At 39.5% G+C, this 14,319-nt stretch overlaps 1 protein-coding gene across 1 annotated transcript in view; it reads right to left on the reverse strand.

The window, feature by feature from the left end:
* filip1l (filamin A interacting protein 1-like) overlaps positions 1-11,496 on the reverse strand; it is a 54,560-nt gene extending 43,064 nt beyond the window's left edge. Inside the window, exons 1-3 of the mRNA XM_062989502.1 lie at positions 11,277-11,496; positions 9,767-9,940; positions 9,489-9,667 (exon numbers count right to left, since the gene is read on the reverse strand). Of these exons, the coding sequence (XP_062845572.1) occupies positions 9,489-9,667; positions 9,767-9,940; positions 11,277-11,435 (512 nt within the window). The 5' untranslated portion in view covers positions 11,436-11,496. The remainder of the gene's footprint in view (positions 1-9,488; positions 9,668-9,766; positions 9,941-11,276) is intronic.
* Between the last annotated feature and the right edge of the window lie 2,823 nt (positions 11,497-14,319).

Raw genomic sequence — 14,319 nt, forward strand, 5'->3', positions numbered from 1 at the left:
AATTCTTTAACGATAAGATAGAAAAAATACGACTTCAGAGTCAGAGTACGTCACTTGCCAATGTTAAGTATGAACTCACTCTGAGCAGCATTGGTGATAATAGTGATGATAATAGTAACGAGTTAATCCAACTAAATTCCTTTAATCTAATCTCCCAAAATGAACTAACTGTGTTGATTAAATCATCGAAGTCATCATCGTGTATACTCGATCCTGTTCCAACTCATTTACTTAAAGATTTACTCCCAGCTATTGTAGAGCCCCTGCTTACATTAACCAATGCATCCCTTAGCCTTGGGTACGTACCTAAATTGTTTAAAAGTGCTGTTATTAAACCCCTGATTAAAAAACCTAATCTTGATCCACATGTTCTAGCTAATTATAGGCCAATTTCAAATCTTCCTTTTGTCTCTAAGATATTAGAAAAAGTCGTTTCCAAACAGTTATGCTCTTATTTGAATGAAAATTGTATTCACGAAAAATGTCAATCTGGATTTAGACCCAACCATAGTACCGAAACCGCATTAATTAGAGTAGTTAACGAGTTGTTAATGTCTTCTGATAATGGATGTGTCTCTTTTCTTGTTCTATTAGATCTTAGTGCAGCGTTTGATACTGTCGATCATAACATTTTACTGGAGAGGCTAGAAAATACAGTAGGTGTTAAAGGACTTGCACTCTCTTGGTTCAAATCATATTTGACTGACCGCAATTTGTTCATTTAAATAATAAATGCTCAGAAACAACAAAAGTAAAGTGTGGTGTTTCACAGGGGTCGGTACTGGGACCGCTATTATTTACACTCTATATGCTTCCACTAGGAGAAATTATTCATAAACATGGCATACATTTTCACTGCTATGCAGATGACACACAGCTGTATATATCAGACAAACCAAATGATACTGACACAATCAGTAAGATAGAACATTGTGTAAACGACATAAAAAACTGGATGTCAGGTAATTTTCTGTTACTTAATTCAGATAAAACAGAGGTTTTACTTGTTGGCTCTAAAGCTGCAAGAGACGAGTTGTCTAACCTGGTGCCAAACCTAATCACTTTCTCTGTTACTCCTAGCTCTGATGTAAAAAACGTGGGAGTCACAATAGATTCAGATCTCTCCTTTGAGACACACGTTAATAATATTACTAGAGTTGCTTTCTATCATTTGCGTAATATTTCTAAAATAAGAAATATACTATCTGTTAATGACGCTGAAAAACTGATCCATGCGTTTATAACTTCTCGTTTAGATTATTGTAATGCTCTTCTTACTGGATTCTTACAGCAGCTCGAGTGCTAACTAGAACTAGAAAATTTGATCATATCAGTCCTGTTCTATCATCACTTCACTGGCTGCCAGTTAAATTCCACATTAATTACAAAATACTTTTACTAACCTATAAAGCGCTACATGGTCTGGCTCCACAGTATCTGAGTGAACTTATTAATCACTACAACCCAGCGCATCCACTTCGCTCACAAGATGCAGGGTTACTTATAGTTCCTAGAATTAAAAAGATCACAGCTGGTGGAAGAGCATTTTCTTACAAAGCTACACAACTCTGGAAAAATCTTCCTGTCTCTGTTAGGGATTCGGACACAGTCTCAATGTTTAAGTCTACACTGAAAACATATTTATTTTCTCAGGCTTTTGATTAGTATAGACAAAGGCACAGAGCTTGGGGGTTCTTGGTCATAGAAACTTGAGGTGATCAGGGATGTTGGGTTGCTGTCGTTCTGCCTCTCCTGTCCGATCACTCAGGTTTGGGTAGAGGAGGTGGGCGCTGATGTCCTGTGAAAGCCTTCATGACCTTGTTACCTGCTCCCATAACTCCCTTTTAGTTATGCTGTAATAATTAGGGCTGCCGGAGTTTAAAACTCTCTGTAAAACTGTTTTACTTAACATTCTCTATTGTTTTACCCCAAGGGCATTCTGATGGAAACCTGTTTACCCGCCGAGGTTAAGGATTAAAGTCGAGACTGCAGTGCCAACGATGCTGCTTCTGCCAGATGTGACGGGTCGGGAGTAACTGCACTAAGAATGACAAGAACTAACTACAGACATTATTAAAGACTAGACCGAATAATAACTCTATTATTATTTATTTCTTTATTTATTGCCAGTTATAACTTTTAGTTCATTTAATTCTGTGTTTGTATGATTTGTGTAAATCCTATTTATTTAAAGTATTTGATGGTTAAGGATGAGTAAATGTCTTTAATGTTTGTGAGTGTTTTTGTTTTCAATGAGCTAGCTGGCTTGCTAACAGCATTTGTAAAAGAGGCAGATTGCTAACAAACTTCCAATGTATAAACCAGGAGTGTCCAAACATTTCTTGTTGGGGGTCAAATTTAAAAATAAATGCAATATTGGGCCACAGACTCGGACCTAAAAATAATAGGCCTACTCGATGAACAACCCAGTTTAATTCCTGTCACACTTCTCGCTAACTTCTGTGAGAAATCTAATTGCAAATCAAACAGATCTTTCAATAAATATGAGGCAACCTGGTTCACGATCGGCCCGAATGGTAAATTCGATGGTTAAGGATGAGTAAATATCTTTAATGTTTGTGGGTGCATCTGTGAAAGAGGCAGATTGCTAACAAACTTCCAATGTATAAACCAGGAGTGTCCAAACATTTCTTGTTGGGGGCCAGATTTGGAAATAAATTCAATATTGGGCCACTGTAATAAAATGAATAAAAAATTTTTATTTACTAGGATTTTTAACGTCATGTTTTACACACTTACATTCATGAAAGAAACGGTAGTTACTCGTTACAAAAGATTCATCAGTTCACAAGTTTAATGTCAAACAAAGTCATGGACAATTTTGTATCTCCAATTTACCTGCATGTCTTTGGACTGTGGGAGGAAACCGTAGCACCCGAAGGAAACCCACATGGACACGGGGAGAACATGCAAACTCCACACAGAAAGGACCCGGACCGCTCCACCTGGGGATCGAACCCAGGACCTTCTTGCTGTGAGGCGACAGTGCTACCCACCAAGCCACCTCAATTACTATGAACAACCCAGTTCAATTCCTGTCACACTTCTCACACTAACTTCTGTGAGAAAACGAGATAACCTGGTTCACGATCGGCCAGAATGTTAAATTTGATGGTTAGAGATGAGTAAATGTCTTTAATATTTGTGGGTTTGTTTTGTTTGTTTGCTTTTGTTTACAAGGAGCTAGCTGGATTGCTAACGGCATCTGTGAAAAAGGCAGATTGCTAACAAACTTCAAATGTATAAACCAGGAGTGTCCAAACTTTTCTTGTTGGGGGCCAGATTTAGAAATAAAATTGCATTATTGGGCCACTGACTCTGTGTAATAAAACAAATAAAAATAATAGTACTAATTGATTACTATGAACAACTCAGTTTAATTCCTGTCACACTTCTCGCTAACTTCTGTGAGAAAACTAATTGCAAATCAAACTATAAATCTTTTAATAAATATGAGGCATCCTCGGCCCGAATGGTAAATTTGATGGTTAAGGATTAGTAAATATCTTTAATGTTTGCGGGTTTGTTTTGTTTGTTTGCTTTTGTTTACAATGAGCTAGCTGGCTTGCTAACAGCATCAGTGAAAAAGGCAGATTGCTAACAAACTTCAAATGTATAAACCAGGAGTGTCCAAACTTTTCTTGTTGGGGGCCAGATTTAGAAATGCAATATTGGGCCACAGACTGTGTTTAAAAAATAAAAAAAATTAAAAAATAATAGGCCAACTCATGGAGTTATGAAGTTCAGGAACACTAATAATAAAAGCGTAACGTCGATACAGTTTTGAATGATGAGGAAAAGAGCCGTGAAGCGTTTTAGACTAGTTTTATGCGATAGCGACACCCAGTGTTCAAACTCAGAACTACTTTTTTTAGACCTTAAACCTTTGGGCCAACTTTAATTACATTTTTAAAAAATGGTAATGGATAGGGTTGCCAACTTTCAGAACTGGAAATAAGGAATACCCTGGGCTGGCGGGTTGGCGGAAGGCATAGGGTGGGGGGTGTTTTGGCGGGTGTTTACCTGAGCGGGAGGGTAGGTGGTTAGGTTTGCACCTATAAAAAATATAACGGGTCTTACACCGTCATGGGAACATTATCAAAAAAATATTTTATTTATATGTACACAACAAAAAGAACATCATGCAGGCCCGGAGTGGCTAATCGGGAGGATTCCTGATGGGCCAGCTCATATCAATCTCGAGTGTGGGCCGGTTGGATGGGAAAAATAATTTTGACACTTATCTGTCACTTATCTAATCTTCTTCTTGCATTCATTCATCTGACAGCGCAGCCCTACATCGCAGTAGATTAGATGGGTTCTACCATCTGAGGGAATTCTCCCCTCCCAAATGTTGAAGTTGGTTTGGCCCACGAGGTGTCTTTTCTGGAGTAAGTAAAAGTAAATATAGCAACAGAATAGCGCAAACCATCAGTCGGTGGTGATGGAGGGCAGGAAGAGGCCAGGTGGAGCCGAAAAGGCCAGGTTAATAAAAATTAAGGCGTTGGAAAAAGATGCTGCCAAATGAACAGACCTGTTTTCCAGAGGACAGACCCCAGTTGCAGCCGGTAAAGAGAGATATGGAAATAATTTTGTATTGTCACTGTAGGGCTATTGCGCAACATTTGCAACGTCAACTTAGCGTAGTTTGTTTTGTAGATCCCAATACACACCATTAATCACAAACATCCAGTTTCAAGCTAAAAATAATAAACATAATTTGAAGTGTAATATATTACATAGCCTAACTCAGTGGTTCTCAAACTTTTTAGACCAAGTACCACCCACTATCAAACCAAAAGTTCCAAGTACCACCTATGTTTCTCATCTCAGAACCACATATGGCACACATTAATTAGGTGTGTGTGTGTATATATTAGTGATGGGAATTATGGCTTCTTGAAGGGAGTCGGATCTTTTGGCTCGGTTCCTTTTAAAGAGCCGTTCAAAAAAATGGCTCTTCATACTTCGGGAGGCGCTACTGGGTAAACTATAAGACACCCCCGATATTAATATCAAATTTTGCTACTTTGCCTTAAATGTAGGCCTAATTCAAACAACACTTACATGAGAAAAAAAGATTTATTTTAAAAGGAAAATAACTACAGAGAAGAGACAGAAGAGAATCCTCTCTTGTATTTAACACAATTAAACAAGTTTATGGTTTATTTCTCAATTATTTGTCATTATACTACTAGCTCTCTCTGTGTGTGTGTGTGTGTGTGTGTGTGTGTGTCTCGCTTGCTCTCCGCGATACTGAAAGTGATTTCGGATTTGAATTTCGACAATAAACAGCTCTTATTACGAGTTATGATTAATTCCCTCTACTGATGCGAAGCAGAATGTGTGGATTACAGCCGATAAGAACTGCGCAGAAATAAAAGACTCGGTTCCTTTCGTTCATTTTAAAGATCCATTCAATAGAATCGGATCATTCGCGAACGACTCATCACTATATGCAGTTACCACTGACCATTTCAGTGAGTGCGCCTGTTTAGCGGAGCAGCCTTGTGATGTCAGGAGCGAGATCAGTGAGATTCAAATGCAGATCTGTCTCTGATAAAAGTGAGAGACCTACTGATAACTTTACTGATAACGTTTCGGAAATTCCGAGATGGAAACCACGAACGTGAAGTATAGACGTAATGAAGTACGGTGGCTGCGTAGCCCCGAATATTTTTAAAAACACATTAGTTTTAATACAATTTGTTTTCATTAAACTGATTTTATTAAAACAGAATTATAAGAACTTTGAAACAGAATTTATTAGTAATTTACACAATTTGTTTCATATGATTTTTTTTTATTCATAATTATTAAATTATTTATTTTTTCGGTGCATGTAATTACTTTTCCGAGATTATCTGGCGTACCACCTCGTGCTGCTTCACGTACCACCAGTGGTACGCGTACCACAGTTTGAGAACCACTGGCCTAACTCATTAATGGAATGTTTTTGTTCCAACGCTACTGTAGTGATGATCCCGAGGAGACTACTGAAGGGACAGGTAGAGGATAGTCTCACAGAGTTATTTAAACTAAGATAGTTATCTAACTAAAAAAAACTATTTTATGTAACAAGTTGCACACAGAACAGATGTGATGGATAGATTCTAAATGATACCCAGTACCCAGATATTCAGAATGCTGAAAATGCATTAAAATCAGCCCAAATGAAATAGGTAAACAGGAACTCTTGGAGGCCTTCATGTTAATGTACACAGAGAAGGAAATTCTCATGTCTATAGACAATTACACCGTTATTAATAAAGTTGCAGAAACCAGTGCACTGCTTAGGAGGCTTTTGATGCTGTAGGTAGCCTACTAAATATGCGTGTAGTGAAGCTACTTAAGAGTTTAGTGTAAACCTAACAATAGAGCACCTCTCTGGTGGGAAGACAAATGCAATTTTAATTTCAAATTATTTTTATTTCAACTTATTGCTCCTGACCAAATGTAAATACGTTTTCATCTTTATCAAATTTTTTTACCTTTTAAATCTTTATCTGATTTCAATTTGAATTAAACATGTTTAAGTGAAGTGTTTTCTGTTAACTTTCCAACATATACCTGAACTTATACCCAATAAAAAGGCATTGTAAGAGCTAGCTGCTGTTTCATTTATTCAAATTCCTCCTCCATGGAAAAAGTGGGCCGGGTTTGGGCATGAAACTCCCGGGCTGAAAAAGGGGCCCACTCCAGCCCTGACATCATGTATAATTTTTTCTCAATAGTGAGAATGCAAAAAATGCAATTTCTCACACTTTTCCATAAATACTTGGGTATTTTGTTTTTGTTTAGTTTATGTATTACAATAGGCACTGTTTGGAATAAACTCAACTTTGTGGCATTTTTTGCTGGCATGTAACTTTTTTGTATTATATATATATTTATATATTTTTTTTTTTTTTTTTTTTTTTTTTTTTTTATATTTTCTATTTTTCCCCACTTTTTCCCCCAATTTTTTTCCCCTAATCTAGTCGTGTCCAATTACCCTGATTGCGTCCTCTATACTGATTCGACCCTTCACCGCTGACTGAGGACGCCTCTCAACTGACATAGTACAGTCAGTACAGACTGCATTTTCACCTGCACGAGTCGAGTTCATACACTGATGGGCACTGTGTACGGAGGGCCTCAGCATTATTCCTCAGCCCTGTGCAGGTGCCATCAGTCAGTCAGCAGGGGCCGCAGTTGCACCAATTATGAGGGCCAGTGATCCGACTTTTTTACCCTCTAACCCTATGAACAACAGCCAATCATTGTTCATGCAGCCACCCAGCCCAGTCGGAAAGGCAGAGCTGAGATTCGATACGATGTATTCGAAACCCCAACTCTGGTGTTCTAGCGTACTTTTTACCGCTGTGCCACCTGAGTGGCCCACTTTTTTGTATTATATTTTGTTATAATTTTATATCACATGTACACTGTGAATTTGATATTTTCTTCCACAAAGTAGTTTAAACTAGTAATTAAGTAATTTTAGTTAACCAAACTAGATTTCTTCCTAGGGTAATTTTTGCTGTAGTTCAGCTTCTTCCAATGTAAAGTAATTGGTAGCTTTCAAAGAAGCAACCCTGGTATATATCAACCAGATATGGGTTAAATAAATCAATATGATTATTAGATATACCATATCAGCCTCTGGAGATGGTGCACTTGGCCTTGTACACATTGCCTCTTACTCATTCCAGCCATTGGTGGTCATTTCCCCCTCCTTTCTGTATTTTTGTGATCTTTTCTTTTTTTTGCCAGTGGACTAACATTACTGCCATTTTTAAAATCTCGCGCCGTGCTGCTTAGGTGGCGCAGCGGTAAAAACACATGCTGCAACCAGAGCTGGGATCTCGAATACATCGTATCGAATCTCAGCTCTGCCTTGCCGGCTGAGGCTGAGCGGCCGCATGAACAACGATTGGCCTGTTGTTCAGATGGGTGGGACCAAGCCGTTTTTTACGCATATCGTAGCAACACTGACAGCGCTTCTCATTGGTCGTGACTCACGTACATTCTCTGGGTGCTGGAGCATGGCAGACAGCCAGGCAGTTTCCTTGTTTCATACATATCGCCCTGTCTCAGTATTTCTCTCCCATTGATAAAAATATGGAACAAAGCGCGTACTGTATCAGTTCAATACGGAACACGACGTTTAGTTTCCAAATAAGGAACGATTCCGTATTTTACGGGACGTTGGCAACCCTAGTAATGGGCCACAAATGGAACACGAGCCATAATTTGGACACCCCTGGTATAAACCCTTCTGTGCACGTTGGACCTGATTTGGTCATTCAGGTTGTAAGCAGGGGCGGCTCGTTCCTTAGGACGATCGGGCGACGCATCACCAAAGGGCGAAAGGGAAGAAATTTTCATCACATTCAGCCAGTGTTAAACTAGCTAAGACTGTTCTGGACTGTCTGTCCTGCCTCTGAATATCGTAGTCCAATCAGCGTCGAGTTGTGCTCCGTACAGTACCGCCCTTTTTGGGAGATTTCAGTCTAACTGAAAATCACCCCGGATTGCTCTCATAGACTCTCATGTTAAAGCACTTTTTTTTTCAAACTGCAGGCGCTGCAATACATTCTGAATGGGTTCCGGGAGGGCTCGCACCTTCGTACTTGCGTCACACGGAACTTGTTGTAGCGATCTCATCACCATGACTACCATTACCTCAGTTCGGAGCAACTCCATCGTGTCATTAAGGTAAATGCCATTCAGTCATCGTAGTAATCAGGATAAATTAGCAACTAAAGAATTAGGGCCACCCAGACCAAATTTAAACATCAAGCAAGTATCTACAAAGGGGGGGGGGGAAATCATATAAGTAACAAGTAAATTACAAGTAAGTAAAGTAATTTTTAAATTGTGAATTGTGATTGCACTTATTGTATCTCCCCAATTGTGTAATTGTACTTCTTTATTCATTGCACATCAGCCCCGATGCCAATCTTTATCCTGGATCTGCTGCACATAAAATAAAATGCTATCTGATGAAGACTGAATTAAATTGTTAGTTGTTAAGTTGTTAGTGTGAAGGCTTTAGTTAATTTTATGATTATTGGTAAAGCTGGTCTCTCTCCATGTTCAAAGTTATATGTGAGGGCAAACTGACAGATGACTTAAGATGTTAATTATTTAAGCTTTAAATTACCCATTGAACGGGTCACCTTGGCCAACACCCCCCCCCCCCTCCTGGAGGGATTTGGCAGGAGCCGCCACTGGTTGTAAGACTTGTACTTGTATTTTTAAAGTTGTTTTTCAGAATAAATTTACCATTTAAGCTTAAGTAAGATGAAAGATCAAAGTTGAGTTTCTAACTGAGCTACGATAATCTCCCGTTCTAAGCATGATCACGGCTCCTTCAATAAAAAAAAAACCCCAGCAATTTTGTGGTGTAACCGTCTCAGCCGTCTTATCCATATATTTGTCGGGTTTTGCTCTCAAGCTGTTGTTTTTTTTTTTTTACTGACCTTTCCCTTTCCTGTTCCAGCAGGTTGGTGAACTCATCACTTTTCTTCATGTATTCGCTGTGATTGCGCTTCTCGTCCTCCAGCCTGTACAGAGATTGTTTATGCGCCTGCTCTACCATCAGCACCTGTTCCAGCATTTGTCTGTACGTCTCTCTTTGCTTCTCCATAAGCTTGTCCAGCTTTCGGGGGAACAAAAGTAAAGAGAAATGAGTTCTCTGGACAGCCCTTAAAGAAAAAAGACAATTACAAAAGGTCAAAAATGTTTTTTAGCCCCTGACCTCGACAATAGGCTTCTCGTAGATGTCTTCCTTTCGGCCACAGCTTTTTCCCTGTATAGTGTCTCTCTGAAGTGCCTGAAGGACCTTTTGAGGGGTGACGAAGCCATACTGACTTTCCAGTAATGCCAGGTCTGTCTTCTCTGCCTTCAGCACTGTTATCACCTCATCCCGTGCCTAGAACAACAAAATAAATGCATTTTCAGACTTAATTTAGAACTAATTTAAAGTTTTATTGTCATTTTTTATTATTATTATTATTTTACAATGCTTTCTGCAGTTCTTTGTATTCCCTTATGTTAAATACACCAATCCCTTTCCTTAAAATCATGGGTCATGCAGTATAGTCATCATCATCCACTTCTTCTTTTCCACTTGTTTATTCAGGGTCGCTGTGGCAACAGCATCTGTACTGTGCAACTTTAACCAGCTCCTTCTGTGGGATCTCCAGGCATTCCCAGGCCAGCCGAGAGATATAATCCCTCCAGTGGGTTTATAGGCCCAGCAACCAGCCGGAATAAACTAAAGATTATGAATTTTCTATTTTTCCCCACTTTCCCCCCCCAATTTTCTCCCCTAATCTAGCCGTGTCCAATTACCCTGATTGCGTCCTCTATACTGATTCAACCCTTCACCGCTGACTGAGGACGCCTCTCAACTGACATACGCCCCCTCAGGCACGTAGTCAGTAAAGACTGCATTTTTCACCTGCACGAGTCGAGTTCATACACTGACGGGCACTGTGTACGGAGGGCCACACCCCCATCAGCATTATTCCTCAGCCCTGTGCAGGCGCCATCAGTCAGCCAGCAGGGGCCGCAGTCGCACCGGTTATGAGGAGCTATGGTCCGACTTTTTACCCCTTATGAACAACAGCCAATCGTTGTTCATGCAGCCGCCAAGCCCAGTCGGAAAGGCAGAGCTGAGATTCGATACGATGTATTCGAAACCCCAACTCTGGTGTGCTAGCGTACTTTTTACCGCTGCGCCACCTGAGCGGCTTACACAGATTATGAAGACCCACCCACTTACACATAGTCCGGCTATAGGCACTGCCAATTATGCCCGCCAGATGGCGGTCAGCCAACCAGAGGCAACGCCGAGTTTCGAACCGAGGAGTTCAGAATCTCTGCGTTAGTGTGCTAGCGGAATATCCCTCTGTGCCACCTGGGCGCCTTGAAATTTTTATTATCTAGTCATCTGCATTTGCATCAGGCACAGATTAATTAATAAATTATTATTATTATTTTTTTTTATTTAATATTGTAACTGGAAAAGCGATTGCAACCTTCCAAGATCTCCCAACACTCCCAAGATCTTGTGGAAAGATTATTCTGGCCAAAATGGAATGGTCATTTTCATTTAAACATTAAAATGCTGTTTTAGTCTAAATTAAATAGACAAAACTGTTAACAAGTCTTAACTGTAGGCTCAACTTTTTAAAACAGGGTAGTAAAAGAGCTGAGAAATTGGCTGAACAATCCCATTATATTGATTTTAATTAACTCAATACCTGTAATTCTCCCTCCAGCATACTGAGTAGAAAGAGGAGGTCATCTTGAGAAAGGTCCCTGCTTTTTACAGATGCAGCTGTTTGCCCCCTGTGGCCATTGTTTTGGGTGTGCCCCTGATTGCAGCCGTTGGTCTTTTGTTTGCGTTGCACTGTACTCATGTTGTCCAGGGGTTTCTTGGGCCAGGTTTGGCTGTCCCCTTGGATGCTGGACTTTTTGAGCTTCTCGAGCTTGGATTCTGGAGATTGAGATTGAGCTCGCAACCGCGCCGAATTCACCTTTGACATGCTCTCTGATGACCTGCGAGAAGATAAAAGTAGGATGTAGTATTAAAAGAGTGTGCTTTTTTCTCACTTTCTCTCTCTATCAACCTCAAAATCTATATCACCCATGTCACAAAGAAATTGCCCCCCTGAACCTAATAACTGGATGTGCCACCCTTGTTTGCAATAAAATGCAATGAGACTTTTACATTTTGATGAATTGCATTAATAAGGCTACGATTGAGGGGTTTTAGAGCATAAACTGTCCATTTAGGGTCTTCCCACAATATCTCAATGGGATTCAAGTCAGAACATTGTCCTGCTACATGACCCAGCTGGCTTTAGGTCACAAACTAATTTATTCTACTTCAGGATTTTCCGATAGAGAGCAAAATTCATGGATTAATTTCCTGCTGAAGCAATTTGCTTTTATCATAAAAAAAAACAATTGTTTTATGAGACTTGTGTGGATCAGAATGGTGTACAGTAGACCCTTGACTTACGAATTTAATTGGTTCTGAAGGGCTGTTCTTAAGTCAAAATGTTCGTCAGTTAAACCTATTTTTCCCATAAGCAATCATGAAATTTCTAATGTCTTGAATGGTCTTTTTTGTTAAAAAATACAAATGTATTAAATCTTAAATTATAGAATAGACATTACTGTAATAAACAATAATAAACAACAATACACAGTAGTACTGTACATAAAACAACACATCACATTTCAGTACAGTATGTGTGCTGTACCAAACACCATAATACATTTCCATCTTTTTTTATAAAATGTATCTACCAGAAACAACAATAACTCTCATATTTCTCTATTATTTCCTTCTTTATTTTAATAGTATTGTATTTTGTAGGTGCAATTGCACGAATACTTTACTCAACTGAATTCCTTCTTCTCTCTCACTCACTGTCCCCTCTGTCTGATACACAGTGACAGCTACTGGCAGGAGTAATTATACAACACAACTACGCTTTCTCTGCAGCTTCTTTTTGGCCATTTTAATATAGAATTTTACGAAATATGAAGTAAACACTGAAATAAACATCGTCCACTGTCCGAATGTTCGCTCACTGTGTATATATATAGAGAGAGAGACGGTCGGAGTCAACTTGTTCGTGACGTCACGTGTTTCAAAAACGTGTGTTTTTAAACACACAAAAAACGGTGGAGATGATCATTGACTTCAGGAAAAAACCTTCTCCACTGCCTCCACTGGTCATACACGGCTCCACAGTCAGCAGAGCCGAGTCCTGTAAATTCCTGGGCACGACCATCTAACAGGATGGCACAGCAGTTATGAAGAAGGCCCAGCAGCGCTTGTACTTCCTGAGACATCTTAAGAAACTTAGACTGCCTCAAGCTCTGCTGGTTCAATTCTACACCGTGATAATCGAGTCCGTCATCACAGCTTCTATCACCGTCTGGTTCGGCTCGGCGTCTCTGCACACCAAACGTAAGCTACAGCGTACAGTGAGATGTGCAGACAAAATCATCGACTGTCGTCTTCCCACCCTAGAAGATCTATACTCCTCTAGGATGAAAAAGAGGGCAGGGAATATTATGGCAGACTCTTCTCACCCCGGTCACTCATTTTTTCAGAGGTTCTCATCTCAGCAGAGACATAGAGTGAGAGCATTAAAGACTTGTACAAACCGCAATTGGCAATCAGCTCACTAAACAAGGACTACTCCCACATCCCTCCGTTTTAATAAATGCTCATGGGTTTCACACGAGCTTCCCGCATTTTTCATATTTTTATGAACACTTATGTGTAAATAATCTCTATTGCACAATTTTTATCACTACTATATTGTTTATTTTATTATATATATATATGATACCTTTCTATTTTTTTTTTTACTTACTCCGTCAGTGTACCATCAGTGCACACTTTGCCTGATGTTGTACTGTTCATGCTGCTGCTACATTGTTTATTGTTTATTATATGTTTAGAAATAGTCTACCTTTTACTATTTAACTTGTATGTATGTTGACACCTGCACCAAAAGAAATTCCTTGTACATCTGCTACTTGGCGAATAAAAAGATTCTGATTCTGATTCAAGAATCTCGGTTCGTTATCCGAAATTTGTTCGTATGTTAAGTTGAAAAAGATCACTCGTAACACGAAATGTTCGAATGGTAAACCGTTCGTAACTCAAGGGTCTACTGTATTTTGTCACAGGCAAATAGTACAATTGTTTTTAAGTTGACTACCTTTGTCATAATCAAAAATGGACATCTAGGGCGCCCAGGTGGCACAGTGGGATATTCCACTAGCACACCAGCGCCGAGATTCTGAACTACTCGGTTCGAAACTCAGCATTGCCACCGGTTGGCTGGGTGCCATCCAGGAGGCATAATTGGCAGTGCCTGCAATATACCCACCTGACTCCTATCAGGGATTCCCCAGCAGCGAAAGACAAATTGACTATGCTAAATTGGGAGAAAATGGGAGAAAATGCATAAATAAAATAGAAAAAAATAGACCTCTAGTATTTTCTTACAACCTAGTTCCCTGTTTGATTATGTCGGAGGTGACAAATTGGCAAATACATCATGATCAAAGAGGAAACTTTCACGAAACTTGATGCAAAATAGTAGATGTATGAGAAAAAATGAATTTAAACAGGTGCAGAACTCTCACTGCAGATGCAGACCTCGAAAGTCCCCCCTGTGCTGCACCATTCCACTCATGTTAGCAAAGGCACATGGATATGAAAATAGCAACTAGGCTTTATGCAAGCAACGTACACTAGAGCAAAAAATAGAG

Source organism: Trichomycterus rosablanca, chromosome 27, assembly GCF_030014385.1.
Source record: "Trichomycterus rosablanca isolate fTriRos1 chromosome 27, fTriRos1.hap1, whole genome shotgun sequence".
In the NCBI taxonomy this organism is placed as follows: domain Eukaryota; kingdom Metazoa; phylum Chordata; class Actinopteri; order Siluriformes; family Trichomycteridae; genus Trichomycterus; species Trichomycterus rosablanca.